The 22173-nt window shown below is 36.7% G+C and overlaps 2 protein-coding genes across 2 annotated transcripts; both read left to right on the forward strand.

The window, feature by feature from the left end:
- Positions 1-3992: 3992 nt before the first annotated feature.
- On the forward strand, positions 3993-5681 carry CGCA056_v013659 (uncharacterized protein; the record flags this gene model as incomplete). Its single annotated transcript, XM_037328902.1, has 2 exons — positions 3993-4184; positions 5580-5681. The coding sequence occupies 2 exons, from the start codon at positions 3993-3995 to the stop codon at positions 5679-5681; spliced, it is 294 nt and encodes a 97-aa protein (XP_037173223.1).
- Positions 5682-19142: 13461 nt separating this feature from the next.
- On the forward strand, positions 19143-21392 carry andE-1 (FAD-dependent monooxygenase andE; the record flags this gene model as incomplete). Its single annotated transcript, XM_037328903.1, has 4 exons — positions 19143-19380; positions 19495-19865; positions 19930-20618; positions 20669-21392. 4 exons carry the CDS (start codon positions 19143-19145, stop codon positions 21390-21392), a joined length of 2022 nt encoding a protein of 673 aa, XP_037172620.1.
- Between the last annotated feature and the right edge of the window lie 781 nt (positions 21393-22173).

The raw sequence follows: 22173 nt of genomic DNA on the forward strand, positions 1-22173 counted from the left end.
GCTGCAGCCCTCCCATCATTTTCCCTTAAATCTCCCCCGCTAAGGTGAAACAAACGGTACGGCTGAAGCAACTCCTTCGTCTGCTCCATGAGATCATCCTGACTGAACAAGTCCACCTCGATCGCAAAACCGTCCCCGTCTGTATAGTGATACTCAGTAACAACGCAGGTGCATGCGGCCCCGCTATTGCTCTATCAGACGTTAGCTGCTATTTACTCAGGCTCTGCACAAGATCATCTATAGCTTACTGTTCTGGCGAGACGGTTTTGATCCAACAGGGAGTTCAAGACGCTACTTTTGCCTGGGTCCGTCAGATAAGGTTGCTTCACTCATGTTGCAAGATGCTCACCAACTCCAGAGTCTCCCACAAACCCAACAGTTCGTATCGAAGGTCCTTGGAAGTGGGACAGATTAAGTGCTTGGCCATGGAGTCGTTTGATTGTTGAATTGGGGTCGATGTGGAGGGTGCTGTCTTCAAGAAGGCTTGCAAACTGGGTCATCAGTGCCTTCGCATCCTCAATGGCACTTTGGACCGCAGGGTTGTAGAAGTGGCTTTCTGGCAGCTCCTCGTCCTTGACATCATATTGCGCCAGGGGTACTTCAGTACCCGCCCGTGATCGACGAGGGGGACATGGGCTTGAGGAGCCTCGCCTGAGAGTAGGCGCAGGACTACTTAATGGGGGGCTCAGTCGCCCAGTATTGATGAAGAGATTCGATAGTCTAGCTCTAATTTCCGATAATCCCAGATCTGATGGGGTGTGACCGAGGTCGCTAAGAATAAGCCGATCTAGACGATCAGCAATACTTCCAGTCTCAGAGAAGTTCTCAGCTGCATCAAGTCTCCCAGGACTACTATCAGCAGCTCTGGATGAAAACGGAGAGAACAGAATTGACGGCGACGGGGAAATCGACACAGGCCTCGAGCGAGTGGTTGGTGTGCGGGGAGTCGAAGCTCCAGATAGAACCTCAGCCCATGCAGCAGTCTCAACTGAAGGTAAAGGCTCATCTGGACACACTTCGCTTGGAAATCTAACTTCTGGAGATAACAGGGAGCCATCCCTAATGATAGATGGAGAGCGACTCGACTCGGGAGTGAATACTGGGGTGGACGATCCCCAAGACGCCATCGACGCTGCTACTGAATGGTGCCTTGATGGAAATATGATCGGCGCAGGATTTGAGAACATTAATTCCTCAGGAGAAAAGGCGGTCTGAGGCGGGGGCTCAGAAGCCACAGACCTCGATGAGCCGGCCACAGCCGGGGAATTTCGACGCTGCTGCTCCAAGGTTAACTAAGGGATCTCACATGGTTTGGCAAAACAAAAAGTAACAGTATCGCGAATTCAAGGAGAAGAACTCACAACTCTTCTCATCGTTCAAATGATCAGTGGTGAAATGAAGAACCACGGGAAACTGTAGATTCAGGCGCTTTTTTGATGTGGGCATGCCGTTCGCCTTTTAACATAGGTTGATGCTCACTCCTCCTTGGCTGCGCCATTCAACCTAGGCTGAAAAAGGAAGCCTCATTACGGGGTTTTTCTAGTAGAGGAAGCTGATTCCGTAGGGGTGTCCACTCCAGAGTAACAGCACGCCTTTTCCCAGCAGGGGCTCATGCAGGTTGGAGTGGCGGAAGCCTCCTGTTGGTTTCAGCTGGATGTCGCGGGTCCTCAGCCGGACCAACACGGATGGACCTGCTGGTTGTAATAAGCGCCAACAGAGCCGTTTTATCATTTTTCGTATGAAATCGAGTCAGTTACTTGCAGTTTTCTAGTTCTTGGGTCGGATTCGTACTCATTGTCACATCAACATGTACAGAGCGCCGAGTCGGACTACTCGAAATCGACCAGCTGAAGAACGAATGAGATCATATCGTGGCATCTACGCATGATTAGTGTACAAAACTCTGCTCGAGAGCGCTTATATATTCTACTATCAGCCTACAGGAAATGATCTCGTTGTTATTTTGAAAATTCGGCGCAATCGCTGCTTGTCAATTGTGGTCCCACTTTTGGCGCACTTGTGCAGATGCGGCGCAAAGATTGCTTGAGCATGAGAACCCACGATCAAGTCTTCACATCCATGCCCTAATCTTCGCCATACAGGAAGGCAGATCATGTCAGAACTGAATCCCAGATTTCATGTGTACGGCCTGAGGCTAAGCCTATTATAGTCCGAGCTAGACCCTTTGAGGTGTTAGCCATAGCAAAATATCACTACATTCTTCAGGGCCGTGTAAGTTTGTGCCAACGAATTCTAAATAAAAGGTTTTCTGAAAAAAGAATTATATCTCTCCGCTAAATATGAAATCAGAAGATTCATATCAGTGCTAACACAAGCCGAGTTAGCTAGATTCATAGCTCCTGTTGGAAAACATTCAGACATCCAAGCTTTAAATACCTTTGCATTTCTGAGGCATCCCAAGGCAAGCAAATGTAGAGTTAGCATGGCTTCCCACGAAATCCATTCATACGCGCGCTCTCCATAAATGAATCCGATTCAGCAAGACACGGTTAGTCTTTCTGCAGATTCATTTTCATACTACACAGCATAAGCCTCAACACTCTTTCACCTTACATTGTAGCGGCTCTCCCTGCATTATGGCATTATGGAGTCTTATAGTACGAACAGCGTCATGACATAATATACGCCGTTTACGAGAGTCCCTTATATTCGTAGACCGCGGTACATGCAATGCCTTCTTTCGCATCTCTTTTTTCCTCGCACCTGCCTCGGTGTAATTGACTGAGAATTAATCTTCCTTCTGATCTCCACTACTAATCTTGAATTCTGTCAGCTTGCTGAGCTCTCTTCCGTAACGTCTCGAGATTTCATTGGCTGCTTTATTTGATTCTCCAAGCCACTTCGCATTACGGCTCGCATAACGAGGGGTGTGGGGTATTCGCCCGATAATCCGCCAAGTGATTCAAGTCCTAACTGCAGCCACTGCAATTAATGTTTACTAAGCCCTAGATAGAGGTGATTACACTGGGCTGGTATGATTTGATGATGTGCTATCTAACACGCAGTAATCAGCTGGCATAAATCAATGTGTTGTCTCAGCAACTGAGACTGCGTCGGACATAATGAAGAACGAGAGCTCCCTTGCCTTGTCCACCTCAGGGCTCTGTAATGGCAGAGTCACCAGCACCTCAATTACCACCTATGTGGTTATCGCAATTTCTGAGAGCACATTTAATACGTTGCATAAGACGAATTCTTTCCTAAGTATAGAGCCTCCCACACTGTTACGACCTGTGAACAAGGATAATAGTGTTACGACCTGTGAACAAGGATAATAGTGTTACGACCCGTTATGCATGGATAACAGTTGACCGACCTACTTGGGCGTCGGGCGGCTAGGACAGGACATTTGTACTGCAGGATCACGGGAACAACAGGAACTCACTCGGTAACGGAAGAACTATGGTCTAAGTCATGTGATGATAAGATAACGATCATATTGGATCAATATGATCCAACACGACTTGGGGGCCAAACGATCATTCTGGATCGGAATGATCCAGGTCGACCCAAGGTACAAAGGAATATGTTCAGAATTAGACTTATATATAATGACCCTGAGCCTGGCTTATGGTCAGACTTCCATAGCTCTTCAGCAATCAACTTAGTATTCATCCTCACGGATACTCTCAGCTTACCTTCACTGCGAATCACTTATTGAGTCTAAGACTGATCACCTTGGCCTCTGAAGAACCGATCTACTACAGCCTACGAACTACAACCTACGACCACAACCCAGTATACTGTTAGAACGTATCAATCCCCAGCTTCTGTTAGCAGACCCTACTGTCGGATAGCTGACCGTAACACTTTGATTGCTCCTGTTCAGTAAGTTGACCATTAATTCCTACTAACAGTAAAGAACGACAATGTCTTCCCGCGCCTCTGTTAAGTCGCCTACCCTGGGATCCTCGTCCACTTCAGGAGGACGAGCCACCCAAAACCTAGCCTAGGAACTAGGAGACCAGAAGATGAAGGACGACTCAGACAGCGAGGACGACACCGAGGAACTTAAGCGCCAGCTCAATAAGACCAACAGCGACTTCAAGGCAATGCGCGAAATGTTCAACCAGAACGCCGCAGCCCTTAGCGAACTCCAGGAACAAGCCTGCAAGAACCAAGATCTAGAGAAAGAAGTCGCCACCCTCCGAGCTGCCGCCAACGTCATATCTGCTCCAGTCGAAGGATGAGAACGCCTCAAGCTCAACACGCCTTCCACTTTCGACGGGACCCTAGGACAACTTAAAGGACACCTGGTATAAGTTCGAACCTACCAGGCCTTCCACATAAACACCTTCCAGAACGACACCAAACGCGTTATACACGCAGCCACCTTCCTTTAGGGACAAGCCCTTGCCTGGTTCGAACCCCTTCAACAGGAATAGCTTGACAACCCTGTCGAAAAATACAGCTAAGAAGTTAAGGATATCTTCTTCAGCTTCACAGGCTATGTTAAGGCCCTAGAATCTCTCTTCCTTGATCCTAATAAACAAAGACAGGCTGAGCGAGACCTATCCCACCTACGACAAACCAAGTCAGCTACGCTCTACGCTGCAGAGTTTAGGCGATTAGCTGTAAGACTCTATATAACCGACAAAAGCAAAGTTTTTACCTTTTATTAAGGACTTAAGGATGATGTCAAAGATGAAATAGCCAAACTAGAGACACCTCCTAGCTTCCTCGCCTATGTTGAACATGCTATTAAGGTTGACAACTGCCTCTATAAACGATGAAAGGAACGAGGAGAGAAATGATAAAACCTGAATTCAGGACGTAAGTACTAATGGCAGCCTCAACAGAAGTTTAACAGCCAGCGGAACGACAACAGACCCTGCAACAACTGGAATAACACCTGCCAGAGCACTGCCTATAGATAACACAGCGGACCTATGGATCTCAGCATGATGACCAAACCTAACAACAAAAAACCTTAGAACCCTAAGTGCTACAACTGCAACAAGCAAGGCTATATCGCTAAAGACTGCGGACAGCCTAAGAAGCTCCCCTGGAGACCAGTGGCAGAACAACCTCAACAAGTCAATATAATTGCAAAAGCCCTATATGCATCCTAATTATAGACTAGATGCTACGACGACAACTGCTGAATTCACCTCAAAGACAAAGAAATATCAGGACACTACCTAAGGGATAGCAACCCTGGACGGTCTGGTTATAATATAACCATCCCAGACACTCGCCCTAGGACCCTGGTAATAATGCATTCCAGTAACAGCAAAGTGGCTAGAAAACCAGTTGAACAACTTAATGAGATGCTACGAATTCAGCGATTAGAACTAATCACCCCCCGCATAACTAGCCAGCAGCTCCACTACGAAGAACAACAAATCAAGAAGGAAATAGAGCTAATCCAGCAAGAAGACGACAGATAAGTATAACTATATCAACAACAAGAATCAGAAGAAGAACCAGAACACCAACACAATCCTCTGATGGAACAACAACTCCTCAGTATGACTAACAACTGGACTTTCAGAGAAGGAGAAAGCTCTTCCTATAACTCAGATAAACCTCGCGACGTTGCCTGATAACGCGCTCAGACAGAGATCACCTATAGGTTCACCCCCAGTGTGGACGACTCCAGCTCTGAAGAGGAACCTGACGACCAGGAAGGAAGAATCAAGCAACTTCTGAGATACTAAGAAATCGACATACTTCAAGATAAGCAATAACGCCACTTCTATAGCACCTCAGCAGCCTAATAAGACTGAGGCTACACCCCTCAGCTATATACGAAAGATCATCCTGCGCTGAGAAGCAACCACCAGCTTCACTGAACCCTCTTCTAGCCCTAGTGCTTCCACGACAAATGCAAGGAATATATAGAAGAAAAGCATAACTACTAGTTCTACCCCAGAAGACATAACGACAAACCTATCTATGAAATCTACTTAACCTCCGTTATGATCGGATGGACTATAGTACTGTTTGAAGACAACCTTGCAATCTTTAGACCTAGTCCTTAGTTCCCTATGAGATATCAACATAACGACAACATGAAATAGGACGAATGCTAATAAGATGAATGCTAAGTCCACTACTAAGAAAAGGCATAAGCCTAGAGAATCGCAAAGAATAGACCTAGACCCCCACAGATCAGGATCTGTAAAAACAGCCTCGCAAAAGCATGATGAGAGGGAAAGCAAATCACCTACCTAGGACAACCAGAGCAGTTAAAAAACTAGACTCGCCTACTGACGACAGATCACAACAGGCAACAAACATAAGATCTATTCACTAAATGTCATAAGGATATAAGGGTAATATCAAACTCAAAGTTACTATTAATCAGCAGACAACACTCTTGCTGATCAACAGCGGAGCTAAAGCAAACTTCATTGCCCCCCAAGCTATCAATAGGCTAGAAATACGATGGGGAGGAAAAGAACGACCATATCAGTTACACACGGCAGAAGGAGAAGAATTCAAGTACGAAGGAGGTACTATCTATAATGAGACTGCGCCCCTCGAGATGAGCTACCTGAATCGAAAAGAAAGAATCCAATTCGATATTGCCAATCTAGGAACATACGACATAGTGCTAGGACTACCCTGGCTACAAATAAGCAACCCACGGATAGATTGGAGCAAAGGCTAACTCTATTAGGACTATGATGATTTAGTCCCTGAGCGGCCCTGTTAGAACCAGGCCTCAAACGGATCAATACGATAAGGAACAGCAAAACGATACCTCTGTTACCTCAAGGCAAAAGAAGCTATATCATAACCACTGATAACGATAGATTTCAAACAGAAGAATGATCCACTTCTGTCTATCCCAGAAGAATACAGAATTTATGAGAAACTCTTTGCAGCCAAATTAGAAATAGGACTACCTGAACATACTAGTTTTGACTACGAAATACCCCTCAAAGAAGGAAAAGAACTATGATTTAACAAAATCTACAGACTTAACCAGACAGAGATAGAAGCCCTAAATAAATATCTTAACGAAAATCTTAAGAAGGGATATATCAGACCTTTAATATCACCAGCAGGAAGTCTAATCCTATTTATACCTAAGAAAAACAGAAAGTTATAACTATGCATTAATTACTGCATACTTAATGAGATGATAATTAAGAACTGCTATCCACTACTGCTTATCAATAAAATGAGATAACTCCTCTATGGAGCTAATTAGTTCACAGCCCTCAACCTCAAAGGAGCCTACAACTTGATCAGAATAAAATAAGGAGAAGAATAGAAGACCGCCTTCAGAACACAAAAAGGATATTTTGAGTACCTCATCATACCCTTCAGTCTTACTAACGCCCCTGCAATATTCTAGAATATAATTAACTAAGTTCTACGCAAATATATTGATATCTGCATAGTAGTCTATCTTAATAATATCCTCATCTTCTTATCAACACTTGAGAAATATAAAGAAGACGTACACCACGTCTTATAAGCCCTCTAAGGAGCTAAGCTGTTAGTTAAACCTGAGAAAAGCGAATTCCACATATAGAAGGTGGAATACCTTGGATTCACTATCACCCCTAGAAAAGTCTATATATCAGAAAATAAAGTTAAAGCTATCAAGGAATAGCTGGTACCTAATAACCTTAAGGAAGTCCAAGGATTCCTAGGTTTTGTTAACTTCTACTGCAAATTTATTAAAGACTATAGCAAGATTAACGCAGCTCTTATAAGCCTCAGCTGCAAAGACACGCCCTTTATATAGGAAGAACCATAACGAACAGCATTCCAGAAAATCAAGGACCTCATTGCTAGCAAACCCATCCTGATCATTCTAGATCCAACAAAGCAATTCGAAGTAGAACCAGACGCATCCGACTATGCGATTAGAGTGCAACTATCTCAATAAGATTCAGAAGGGCGACTACACCTGTGCGCCTTCTTCTCTCGCAAACTCCACAGACCTGAACTCAACTATCAGATTCACGATAAGGAACTTATGGCAATCATCAAAGCCTTTAAGGAATAGAGACCTAAGCTTTTAGGAACCATCTACGAAGTACTTATATATTCAGACTATAAGAACCTTTCACACTTCACAACTTCGAAAGTGTTAAATTAACAACAGATTAGATAGTCAGAATTCTTATCAGAATTTAACTTCTGAATTATCCACCGCAAAGGATCAGATAATAGCAGAGCTGACGCTCTTAGCTAACAACCAGACTATAACATCTTAGTACCTAAAGAAACCTAGGTGATTCTCAAAGGAAATAACGATAGAGACCTAATGCTAGCAACTAAACTCTTGATAATAGCCAGACGATCTAGTACTAGCCTGCTTAGCAAACTAGACGACAAAGCAATTATGGAGTTTTATGCTCGCCCTGCATATAGTCACCAAGGAATCACAAAAACCTAGAAACGACTATAACAATAATATAGAGAAAAAGTCACTAGAGAACGAGTGGCAAAAGCAATTAAGGATTATGAGGTTTGCCTCAAAAGCAAACCTGCTCGTTATCAACCTTATGGTATGCTACAACCCTTACCTATGCTGCAAACAGCCTGGCAATCTATATCCCTCGACTTCATCGTCAAATTACCAAAGTCTTAAGAACCCCTTATGGGAACACACTTTGACAGCGTTCTTGTTATCGTGGACCGACTTATAAAGTACGCCTACTTCATTCTGTATAAAGAAGCAAGTAACGCTGAAGAATATGCCTACATATTTCTTAAATATATTATCGCTAACCACAGAACGCCTAGAGAGATTATATCAGACAGAGATAAGATCTTCACTTCTAAATTCTAGAAGTCAATTATATCACAACTCAGCATCAAATAATTAATATCCACTGCATTCCACCTGCAAACCAACAGACAAACAGAACAAATCAACCAAATCCTCGAAACATATCTCCACGCCTATGTCAACTATAACTAAGACAATTAGGTTATATTGCTACTAATAGCCTAGTTCGCCTACAACAGCGCAGTAGGAGAAAGTACTAAGGAATCCCCCTTCTACCTCAACTATAGATTTAAACCAACCGCCTATAGAGAACCCCAAACAGGCCCAGCTGCAGTAAAAGCTGTCGCCTCAATACGCTAAATCAAGGATATCCAGGAAAATGCATGCAAAGAACTCAAATTCGTACGACGAAGAATAACAAAATTCAGCAACAAACGAAGGATTAAGGGACCAACCTTAAAAGAGGGAGATAGCGCCTATCTTATATGGCGAAACATCAAAACAAAGCGACCAAACGACAAACTTAACTATAAAAAACTCAGACCTTTCAAAATTTCACGAGTAATCTCACCAGTTAACTACAAACTAGGACTCCTAGAAACCATGAAGTGTCACCTAGTATTCTATGTCTCACTCCTCAAACCAGCACCACATGGATCACAGACAAACGATATTATCATCGTCGAAGATAACGAACCAGAGTATAAAGTCGAACGAATTATTAACTATCTCAAAGAACCAGAAGGGTATTAATACCTCGTCAAATAGAAAGGATACAGACATAAAGACAATATATAGGAACCAGCTAAAAATATCACTAACGCAGCAGAAGAACTTACGATCTACTGGCAACAACACTAAGAACGAGGAGCCACACTAATACCTGTTATACTGGTCCAAAAGAGCGCTAGATATAAACGAATTAGGCACCTATATCGCTTCACCAGACCACCTACTGAAACCGATCGACTGCGATAAGGAAAACTATTTATCCGCCTAGGAACACCAGAAGCTAGTTAAGAAACCTCAGAAGAACCTACGTTTAGAGGGATGCCTAAATCAACCACCCCAGTACCTAGAGAAGACTAATCCAACTTATTCTGAGCACCCCATAGCGACAAATCCTCTATCACCTGGGACTCCTGAGCTTCCAGAGCATGTTCCTCAGCCTCCCATTCATCCACAGACTGCATTCCCCGATGAATCAGATCCAAACCACGCTCCTTTAAGAACCTTTTCTGTCTCTAAAGACGAGATAAACGACCTAGAGCGGCAGCAAGCTGAGTCTGCAGCACCTCTAACGCCTCCTCAGCCTCTTCCTCCTCCCGCTCCACTTTCTTTTGCTTATTAAAACAACAATTCACTACTGCAACAAATCAGCAACACCAGGGAACACTAAGGTGCTAAGGTACTTATAAGCATTTGCCATGTCACCACTATCACAGTTTGAGAAACCCTGCTTTACACACTCGCCATAACGCTTTAAGTTAGCGAGGTCTATTTTGCACACTTAATTATGCTGAAAACAAGGAGAATAAGGCATTATATTATAACTATAGTGATTAACTAGAGCACTGAGAGCCTTACAGTTGCACTAAATCTAAGCATAACGAGTCTCATGAGAATCTGATTTCTAAATGCAACCTGATATAGTGTCAGCATCATGAGTAAATCAGGAAGCATAATTGACGAAACCCTAACCTAGGACTAACAACCTACTTATGTTAGGTCTTGAGGATAAGACCTTTAGAGAGGGGACCTGATGTTACAACCTGTTATATATGGATAACAGTTGACCGACCTACTTAGGCGTCAGGCGGCTAGGATAGGATATTTATACTGCAGGATCATAGGAACAACAGGAACTCACTTAGTAACAGAAGAACTATAGTATAAGTTATATAATAATAGAATAAGAGATTAGATTTATACGCTAAGAATATAGAGGCTATCTTTAGTATATATAGGCCTTATTAGGATTAGGAATAGTAATTAAATAAAAAGTACTATTTAGACTTATATATAGTATAACTTAAGCTTAGCTTATAGTTAAACTTCTATAGCTCTTTAGTAATTAACTTTATAAATATCTTTAGATACTTTTAGTTTACTTTTACTATAAATACTTATTAAGCCTAAAGCTAATTACTTTAGCTTCTAACTACTAATCTATAAAGCTTATAACTATAACTTTAGGATACTATTATTATATATTGATCTTTAGCTTCTATTAATAGACCTTACTATTAAATAGCTAACTATAATACTTTAATTACTTTTATTTAATAAGTTAACTATTAATACCTACTAAATAATATAAAATGTCTTCTTATGCTTCTATTAAGCTTTTTATCTTTAGAACTTTATCTACTTCTAAAAAATAAACCTCTTAGAATTTTATATAAAAAATAAAAAAATAAAAGATAAAAAACAACTTAAATAGCAAAGATAATACTAAAGAACTTAAGTAATAGCTTAATAAAACTAATAAAGACTTTAAAGAAATATATAATATATTCAACTAAAACATTAATACCTTTAAAGAACTCTAAAAATAAGTATGTAAAACTTAAGAACTTAAAAAGAAAGTTAACACCTTTTAAGCTACTACTAATATTATTTTAGCTTTAGTTAAAATAAACGCTTAAAGCTTAATATACTTTCTACTTTTAATAGAACTTTAAGACAACTTAAAAGACATTTAGTATAAGTATAAACTTATTAAGCTTTCTATATTAACATATTTTAAAATAATACTAAATAAGTAGTATATATAGCTACTTTCTTTTAAAGATAAGCTTTTACTTAGTTTAAACTTCTATAATAGAAATAGCTTAATAACTTAATTAAAAAGTATAATAAAGAGGTGAAAAATATTTCTTTTAGTTTCATAAGCTATATTAAGGCTTTAAAGTCTTTCTTCTTTAACTTTAATAAATGAAAATAAGCTAAATGAGACTTATTCTACTTATAACAAACTAAGTTTACTATACTTTATACAGTAGAATTTAAAACACTAATAGTAAGACTCTATATAACTAATAAAAGCAAAATCTTTATTTTCTACTAAGAACTTAAAAATAAAATTAAAATTAAAATAGCTAAACTAAAAACACCTCTTAGTTTCTTAGCTTATATTGAATATACTATTAAAATTAATAACTACTTTTATAAATAATAAAAGAAACAAAGAGAGAAACAACAGATTTTAAACTTAAAATATAAATACTAATAGTAACTTTAGAACAAATTTAATAACTAGTATAATAACAATAAACTTTATAATAACTAGAATAGCACTTAACAAAGCACTTCTTATAGATAATATAGTAGACCTATAGATTTTAGCGCTACTATTAAAAACAATAACAAAAAAACTATAAAACCTTAAGTACTATAACTATAAAAAGATAGAACATATTGCTAAAAACTATAGGTAACTTAAGAAACTTAGCTAGAAACTTATATTTAAGTAAACTAAGTAAGCTAGTATAATAACTAAGATACCTTATATATCTCTATTATAAACTAAATACTATAATAACAAATGCTTCACTTACTATAGTAATAAGGAAGCTATAAAACACTAGCTTAATAACTTAAACTAAAGGAGAACAAGTTATAATATAACTATCTTAGAAGTTAAAATAAAAACTTTTGCAATAGCCTTAAGAATAAATAGTAAGATAATTTAAAAGACTACTAAACAACTTAATGAAATACTTTAAATACAATAGCTTAAACTAATAAGCCTACTAGCTCTATATATTACTAATACATAAAAACAAATCACTTGCAATAACCTTATAGGTTATAACTAGAAAACCTAACAAAAAATCAAAGATTTTAAAATATAAATTCAATACAAAGCAAATTAAATCAGAGAATTTAAAACTAAAGATAACTTAAATAACAAACTTAAATATTAATACAATCTCTTAATAGAATAGTAACTCTTAAGCTTCACTAGTAGCTAAACCTTTAATAAAAGAGAAAGCTTCTCTTATAATTTAGATAAACTTTATAATATTACTTACTAACATATTTAAATAGAAATCACTTATAGATTCATCTTTAATATAAATAACACTAGCTCTAAAGAGAAATCTAATAATAAAGAAAGAACTTAATAACTTACTTAATACTAAATAATTAATATAAACTGCAATAACTAATAGTAACACTTTTATAATATCTTAGTAACCTAATAAAACAAAGACTATACCTCTTAACTTTATATAGAACATTATTTAGCTTTTTATATTTAGTACTAATACTACTAAACTCTTTTGTAGCTATAATACTTCTTTAATAAATATAAAGAACATCTTAAAGATAAGTATAAACACTAATTCTACCCCAAAAAGCATAACAAAAACCTTATTCAAAATGTGTACACTATTTCTATTATAATTAGATAGACTATAATTACATTTAATAATAATTTAGTAATTTTCAGCTTAAGCTTATAATACTTTATGAAGTGTTAGTATAATAATACTATAAAATGAAAAGAATACTAAAAAAACAAATACTATATATATAACTTAGAAAACAAAAGCCTATAGACTTTTATAAGAAGAACTAAGCCTCTTAAAGCTTTAATTTTAAGAAAATCACTTTACAAAAGTATAATAGAAAGAAAAATAAGTTCCTTATTTAAAACAATAAGAATAATTAAAAAACTAAACTTATCTACTAATAAAGAACTAAAATAAGCAATAATAATAAGATCTATTTATTTAGTATCTTTAAACTAAAAAGTGCATTTGTAGTTAGTAGTTATTATTAATAACATTATAAATATTACGCTCATTAATAGTAGAATTAAAATGAATTTTATATTACTTTAAGTAGTAAATAGATTATAACTACTATAGTAAAAAAAGAAACATATATACTAGCTTAGTAATATAGAAGGAGAATAAGTCTAATATAAAAGAGAAACTATTAAAAATAAAACTATATCCTTTAAAATAAGTTACTTAAATTAAAATAAATAACTTTAATTTACTATTACTAAACTTAATGCATATAACATTATATTAAGAATACTATAGCTTAAAAAGAATAACTTACAAATAAATTAGAGAATAGGCTAACTCTATTAAATAATAACAATTTAATCTTTAAGTAGCTTTATAGAACTTAAACTTTGAATAGATTTTTTAAATATAAAGTAGCAAAATGATATAGTTACTACTTTAAAGTAAACGAAGCTATATTATAACTACTAAAAACAATAGATCTTAAATAAAATAATAACTTACTTCTATCTATTCTAAAAGAATATAAAGTTTATAAGAAACTTTTAATAGCTAAACTAAAAGCTAAACTACTTAAATATATAAATTTCAATCATAAAATCTCTATTAAGGAGGAGAAAAAGCTTAAATTTAATAAAATCTATAGACTTAACTTAATAGAAATAAAAGCTTTTGATAAATATCTTAATAACAACCTCAAAAAAAGTTACATTAGAGAATTAACCTCACTAATAAGAAGCTTAATTCTATTTATACTAAAGAAGAACAGTAAACTATAACTATATATTAACTACTAAATATTTAATAAAATAATAATTAAACATTAATACTTACTACTTTTAATTAACAAACTCTAATAACTCCTCTATAGAGCTAACTACTTTATAGTATTAAACTTTAAAAGTACTTATAACCTCCTTTAAATAAAAAAAGAGAAGAATAGAAGACTACTTTTAGAACATATAAAAGATATTTTAAGTACCTCATTATACTTTTTAGTCTTACTAATATACTAAGTACTTTTTAGAATATAATTAACTAAGTTCTTAAAAAGTTTATAGATATCTTTATAGTTATCTATTTAAATAATATCTTTATTTTCTCTACTATAATAGAATAATATAAAGAATATATATACTTTATACTATAAGCTCTTTAAGATATTAAACTTCTAGTTAAACTAAAAAAGGCATATTCTATATATAAGAAGTAGAATATTTCAAATTTATAATTACTTTTAGATATATCAATATATTAAAAAAAAGATTTAAGCTATTTAAAAATAGCTAATACTAATAAACCTTAAAGAAGTCTAAAGATTTCTTAGATTTATTAACTTCTATTAAAATTTCATTAAACTCTATAGCAAAATTAACACACTTCTTATAAACCTTAACTATAAGAATTAACTATCTAAATAAAAAGAAGCTTAGAGCATAGCTTTTTAAACAATTAAAGATTATATTACTAGTAAACTAGTTCTAATAATTTTAAACTTTAAAGAACACTTTGAAGTTAAAACAGATACTTTAGACTTCACTTTTAGAGCATAACTATTCTAAAGAGACTTAAAAGAACATCTATATTTTTATACTTTCTTTTTATATAAACTCTATAGATTAAAACTTAACTATTAGATCTATAACAAAAAACTTATAGCTATTGTTAAAGCTTTTAAAGAATAGAGACCTCTACTTTTAAGAACTATTTACTAAGTACTTATATATACTAATTATAAAAACTTAATATACTTCACTACTTTAAAAGAACTTAATAAAAGATAAATTAGATAGTTAGAATTTCTCTTAGAATTCAACTTTTAAATTATTTATTAAAAAGAATTAAAAAACAGTAGAGCTAACACTTTCAGCTAATAACTAAACTATAATATCTTAATACTAAAAGAAACCTAAATAATTCTTAAGCATAATAATAATAAAGACTTAATACTTACTATAAAAACCTTAATAGTAGCTAAATAATCTAATACTAGCCTACTTAGTAAACTAAATAATGTAGTAATTATAGAATTCTATAGCATATTAGCAAATAGTTACTAAGAAATTATAAAGACTTAAAAACAATAATAACAATAATATAAAGAAAAGGTCACTAGAGAATATATCAAAATAGCAATTAAGAATTATAAGATCTACTTAAAAAGTAAACTAACTTAACGCTAACTTTATAGATTATTATAACTTTTATTTATACTACAAACTACTTAGTACTCTATATTATTTAACTTTATTATTAAGCTATTAAAGTTTTAAGAACCTCTTATAGAAGTCTATTATAATAGTATTCTTATTATTATTAATAAACTTATAAAGTATACTTACTTTATTTTATATAAAAGATTAAGTAATACTAAAGAATTCACTTATATAATACTTAAATATATTATTACTAACTATAGTATACTTAAAGAAATTATATTAAATAGAGATAAGATCTTTATTTCTAAGTTTTAAAAGTCAATTATATTATAACTTAGTATTAAATAAGCAATATCTACTACATTTCACTTACAGACTAATAAACAAATAGAATAAATTAATTAGATCTTTAAAACCTATCTCTATATTTATATTAGCTATAACTAAAACAGTTAAGTAGTACTACTACTAATAGCTTAATTTGCTTATAATAATGTAGTTAGAAAAAATACTAAAGAATCCTCTTTCTATTTTAACTATAGATTTAAGATAACTACTTATAGAGAACTATAAGCTAGCTTAAAAGCACTTAAAGCTATTATTATAATTAAGCAAATTAAAAACATCTAAGACAATATAAAAAAAGAACTTAAATTTATATAATAACAAATAACTAAATTTAGTAATAAACAAAGGATTAAGAGATTAAACTTAAAAGAAGAAGATAGCGCTTACTTTATATAGCAAAACATTAAAATAAAACAACTAAATAACAAACTAAACTTCAAAAAACTTAAACCTTTTAAAGTCCTCTAAAAGGTTTTACTGGTTAACTATAAGCTTAACCTATCTAATATAATAAAATATGTCTTAAAATTCTATATCTTATTACTTAAACTAATACTATAAAGATTACAAATAAATAACTTAAAGTATAAAGTAGAACAAATCTTTAACTATATTATATCTAATAAAAAAGAATTCTACTTCTTTATGAAATAGAAAGAATATAAATATAAAGACAACACATAAAAACTTTAGTTAAATCTAAAAAACGCTAAGAAAGAACTTAATAAATACTAAAAATAGTACTAAAAGTGCAAAGAAAAACATTAATACTTAGTAACTCTATTAATAGAGTTACTTATGATTTCAGCTTAATAATACTTATGAATTAAATATCTATATAAGTATATTTAACTACTAATAGAAGTAGATAAACTGTAACAAAGAAAACTATTTATTTGCTTAGAAACACTAGAAAATAACTAAAAACCTTTAGATAACACTAGCTATAAGTCTCTTAGTAAAGAACTAAGATCTACAAACATCTCACTAATACTAAAACTTATTTAATCTAAATTGTTCTTAATATTTTAAAACTAAAGATCTCTTATTATATTATTCTCATAAGTATCTAATATAGAAAGAATATCATCCTCTTCTAACTTTTATATTTTTTAAGAAAATATCTTTATATAACGCTCTTTTAATTTCTCTTAAATTATATAAATATATAACAAATAACTAACTACTTTAGCTACTTTAGCTTAAACTTATACTAACTTTTCATAAAAGCTAAGTAGTATATTACTAGCTTATTCTTCTTTCTCTTCTTATTCTTAATACTAATTATTTAGCTTTATTATTATAACTAATTAGTATATATATACCTACTAAACACTATAAAGACTTATAACTTAATACTACTATAAAACTATTATAAAGATACTTTAAGTTTTAACATCTTTAATAAGTTTTTATACCTTCTACTATTTAACATATATATTTTGTACAAAAGTAGTATATATAAAGTATAACATCATTAAAACTAAAGTAGTAAAAAACATCTTTATAAATAGAATAAAATGCTAACTTAAATTGTTTTAATTTTTAAATATAACTTAATATATTATTAGTATTATAAGTAAAATTAAAAAGCATAATTAATAGATCTCTAACTTAAAACTAATAACCTACTTATATTAGGTTTTAAAGATAAAACCTTTAGAGAGAAGACTTAATATTATAACTTATTTATAAAATTAATAGCTAAATAACTTACTTAAGCGTTAAGTAGCTATAATAAAGTATTTAAATTATAGAGTTATAAGAATAGTAGAAACTTACTTAGAAATAAAAGAACTATAATATAAGTTATATAATGATAAAATAAGAGATGAAATCTATATACTAAGAATATAGAAGCTATCTTTAGTATATATAAGCTTTATTAAAATTAGAAATAGTAACTAAATAAAAAATACTATTTAAACTTATATATAGTATAACTTAAGCTTAGTTTATAGTTAAACTTCTATAGTTTTTCAGTAATTAACTTTATAAACATCTTTAGATACTTTTAGTTTACTTTTACTATAAATACTTATTAAGCCTAAAACTAATTACTTTAGCTTCTAACTACTAATCTATAAAGCCTATAACTATAACCTTAGTATACTGTTATTATATATTAATCTCTAGCTTCTATTAGCAGACCCTACTATTAGATAGCTGACCGTAATAAACAGTTGCACATACCAGACGTCCACTCAAAAAGAACTCAACATTATTTCAGCGTCTACAAGACCTCAACTTGAATCCACTGAGTGATCGCTAAATTAGCTGTGCAAAGGCGCATACACCACCTTAATGGTACTAGCCCTGCAAGGTCTGATGTTAGGCGCTAAAAGTGAGCAAATAATTTCCGTCAGATTCAGCCTTACAGAGGCTCGGACACACCATACCTACGTAATGCCAGCTAAACAGATCCTAGGATCGGTGTGCTCGCACCACCTAACAGATCCTTGGATACAGAATCACGTCGGCTAATAAATCCTCGGATTTAGATATACTACAGGGAATGGGTGCTAGGATCCAAGCACATTGCAGCTAACAGATCCCAGGATTCAGGCACACCATGCCTGACAGATCCCAGGATTACAGACACACTACGGTTACCAGATCCTAGGATTCAGACTCATATCCTAGCAGATCCCAGGATTTCTACATGTTACTCATCAGAGACGTGATATCATCTAAATCAACTAAGGCAACAGAAGAACGCAAGAAAATATTTTTAGGACTCAGGGCGTTCGTGTTTTCTTTCTGTTTACGTTTCCTCGTTCTTCGTCCTCCACCTATTATGATCCGCTCTTAGGATGCTCTGTTGGCTGTTAGGCGCTAGTAATTGCACCAACACAACTTCGCCGCTTCGTCCCTGCTCACCCGTTGCTCACCTTGCTCAGCCCAAAATTGATGTCAGGCATCACTTTACCGCTTAAAAGCAGCAACTTCAAGGTGAGTAGCTGTATGAGGTGATTGCACCTGAACGGGGGAGTAAAACGCCACTACCACGCCTAGCAGCGGCGTAACTCATCATCTGGAAGCCCGGTACGCTGCCCGCGCCAGCAAGAAAATCCAGAGTAGTGGTTACCTTGGCCGTTTTGCTTACGCCAGAAAAGGACTGGGTATCCCTCAATCTTCATCGACAGACAGATGCTCCTACAAGTTCTTTATGACAACCTCAAGCAGAAAAGCAAAGTGAACCCATCCAAGAGGGTCAACAAGATCGACATATCCGACAAGGGCGTCACTGTCTATACCACTGACGGCTCAATCTATGAGGGCGACATAGTTGTCGGTGCAGACGGCATACATAGCACTGTCAGAAGCGAGATGTGGCGTATTGGTATCAAAGAAACTCCTGGGTATTTCCCGCACAACGAGCAGTCAAGTAAGTGTATCAGGTTTCCTGTCGCACCGGAAAAAGAGAATACCTACCATCCAAGAACATGGTCTTTTTGCAACGTAGGCACAACACTAACAAGCCCCTTCTGCTTCTTTTCAGGAGTGCCCGTTGATACGAGATGCATTTTCGGCATATCCAAACGACCTGCAAACCTGCCTGCAGGCCGTCAAATCACTGCTTACAATGACGGCTGGAGTTATCTCATCGTCGACGCGCCGGGCAATCGCACGTACTGGTTTCTCTTCGAAGGTGTCGGCGAGACCAAGCGCGGCAAAGACATCCCCAGATATTCGAAGCAGGACACAGAGAAACTGACTCTGGCACATATGTCGGATCGATTGTACGACGAGGTGACGTTCGGCGACATTTACAAGAACAAAATCATGGCCACATTAGTGCCTCTAGAGGAGTATGTATTCGAGAAATGGCACTACAAGCGCGTCGTATGCATCGGAGACGCGAGTCACAAGGTTCGTCTCAGACTTCGGAGTCAACCTTGCGGCGCAAAGAAACTAACCACGAACGTGATTCTAGATCGACCCGGTTTCCGGCCAGGGAGGCAACGGCGCCATAGAAGCGGCCGCGCTCCTTGGAAACGCCATTGCCGAATTGCTCGAGAAGTATCCGGACGTTGAACAGCTTTCCACTGATCTGGTGGAGGGTGCCGTCGCCCGAGTTCACGCAATCCGTTACCACCGAGCGAAGAAGCTGGTCTCCGAAGGCCACAACCTCCAGCAGATCTTGACGGGCAGATCGCCCTTCTCCAAAATCGTAACGCAGTACCTGGTTCCTATTCTGAAAGAGGACGGGTTCCTCAATGTTGCGCTCCCAATCTTCAAAGCCGGCCCTCGAGTCGAGAACCTTGCAATGCCTAAGCGAGGTCGGCTTGTTCCTTTTGACGATGAACTCCCCGCAAAGCCCATAACAGAGAGGGCCGTGTTGAGATTGGCAACAATCCTCTCTGTAGGGTCTTTTGCGGCACTGCTTTACCACTCTGGTGGACTGGCCTACTTCTCCACGTTCAGGAGTGTTATGCAGACGCAGACTAAGCTGTTCTTGGCTTCTGTTGCCGCCGGTTCGTCTGCAAGACTCTCGCCTTACGACGCCTCGAGACGAAGCCCGTTCCATAGCCCCCACCTCGGTGTTGATGGTCTGTTCTCCACTCTCACTCTAGGGCTCGTTGAAGGGCACCGCGTGGGCAATAGGCTTTCTGTTCTCCTCTGGTACGTAAAGTAACTCAACACCCTGGGACCCTGTCTGACATCCTGTACAGGCCGACGGTAGGTGGTCTCGCGTCCACAACTTTTGGTCCGGACGCCGTGACTCCTCTGTTGGGCTTAGGCATGGTTCTTCAAGGGTCCAGTACTCTTTACGGAAGACATGTTCCCCCAAGATATGCTAAGTCAATCCTGCCCTCGGTTGTCACAGGCTTGCTGGTGCCTGCCGTCATTGCAGCTTTGCCGGTTCAAAACGTTCATATCCGCCAAGCAGCTGAAGCACTTGTAGCGTTTTCGCCTGTTGTGTGTTCGCTTCTCACAGAATGCTTGTCTGCAGTTTTTCAAAAGCTTGCAGGAAAGGAAAAGCCTGCAAATGCCACGAAGGAGCCGTCGTACAATGAAAGAGAGGATTTCGTAGCGATGTACCAGCAGCAGGATGTACCTGCGCTGAAGTTTACGTACGCTTGTGCCGCAGGATTATGCGGTGCGGTCCGCGTTGCTGGCATGGCTTATTCAAGATTGGACGCTGCGGGTCCTGTGGAAAATTCTGCGGGATCTTTGGCCAGACATTTTGATCTCTTCGGCTTAGCCTCTGTAGCCCTTTCTTGGTACAACATCTGGACGATGAGATCCGAGGGGTTCATCACAACGAAGAAGGCAGTGCTTGCTGCGTTGGTGTCGGCCACTGGTTCTGTTTGCTTGGGACCAGGGGCGGGACTGGCCGCCACCTCCTACTGGCGCGAGACAGTTATGGCGAGCCTGAGCGATGGAGATCTTTGATAGATTGTATATTTCGGCTAGACACATCCCCTCTCGCAATACATACTTCTGATGACCTGTTGGAAAGCCTCCTTGGGAGGGTAAGAATGATACCGACTGTATGGAAACATGCCTAAGTTTCGCAGTCAGTGTAGTGTACGTGTAGGCACCCTCGTCCTTTGGCGGGCTTGTAACTGACTCTTGGCCAAGTAGTGTGCCACACCCACCTACAGTGGTTCGTCGAAGACTACACGTACAGTGAACTGTCTTGGCACACAAACCCACGTGCAAAACTCTGTCATGCTTTCTTTCGTCTCTGATGTCATTGGAAGGACGAAATATAGTGTCTACTCTGCTTTTAGATCGGATACGCCCCATGTTACATCAACCATGGAGACATGCGTTGGCAAGTAGTAGGCATCTCTTAGCTATGTCGGCTGATTTGAGTCAGTCAGGCATTCGCATCAGTCTCGCTTATGTACAGGGTAACTGTAGCTGTCTGTGTAACCGACGAGAACAAACCTGCTATAGGTTGGCCCGTTAGGGAGTTTGGTCCTAAGTCTAATTAACCATCATCACACTCTCTCTGGCAGGGATGTAAGGGACGGACATTGAGACCGCCCGACAGATCCTAGTTTCCCATCAGTCTCGGCCATCGCATTCTGTCAAGCGAAGAAGAATTCTCGGGTTGTCTCCTGTGCACATCTGAATCCTTGTTTTCTATACCCCACTTAGATGCCCCGGCATTTGCATAGCTCACTACGGCGGCTCGGACAAAACCCACGCACTGTACGGGCAGGAT

Source organism: Colletotrichum aenigma (genome assembly GCF_013390185.1).
Source record: "Colletotrichum aenigma strain Cg56 chromosome Unknown KSG_Cg56_contig09, whole genome shotgun sequence".
NCBI classification, from domain to species: domain Eukaryota; kingdom Fungi; phylum Ascomycota; class Sordariomycetes; order Glomerellales; family Glomerellaceae; genus Colletotrichum; species Colletotrichum aenigma.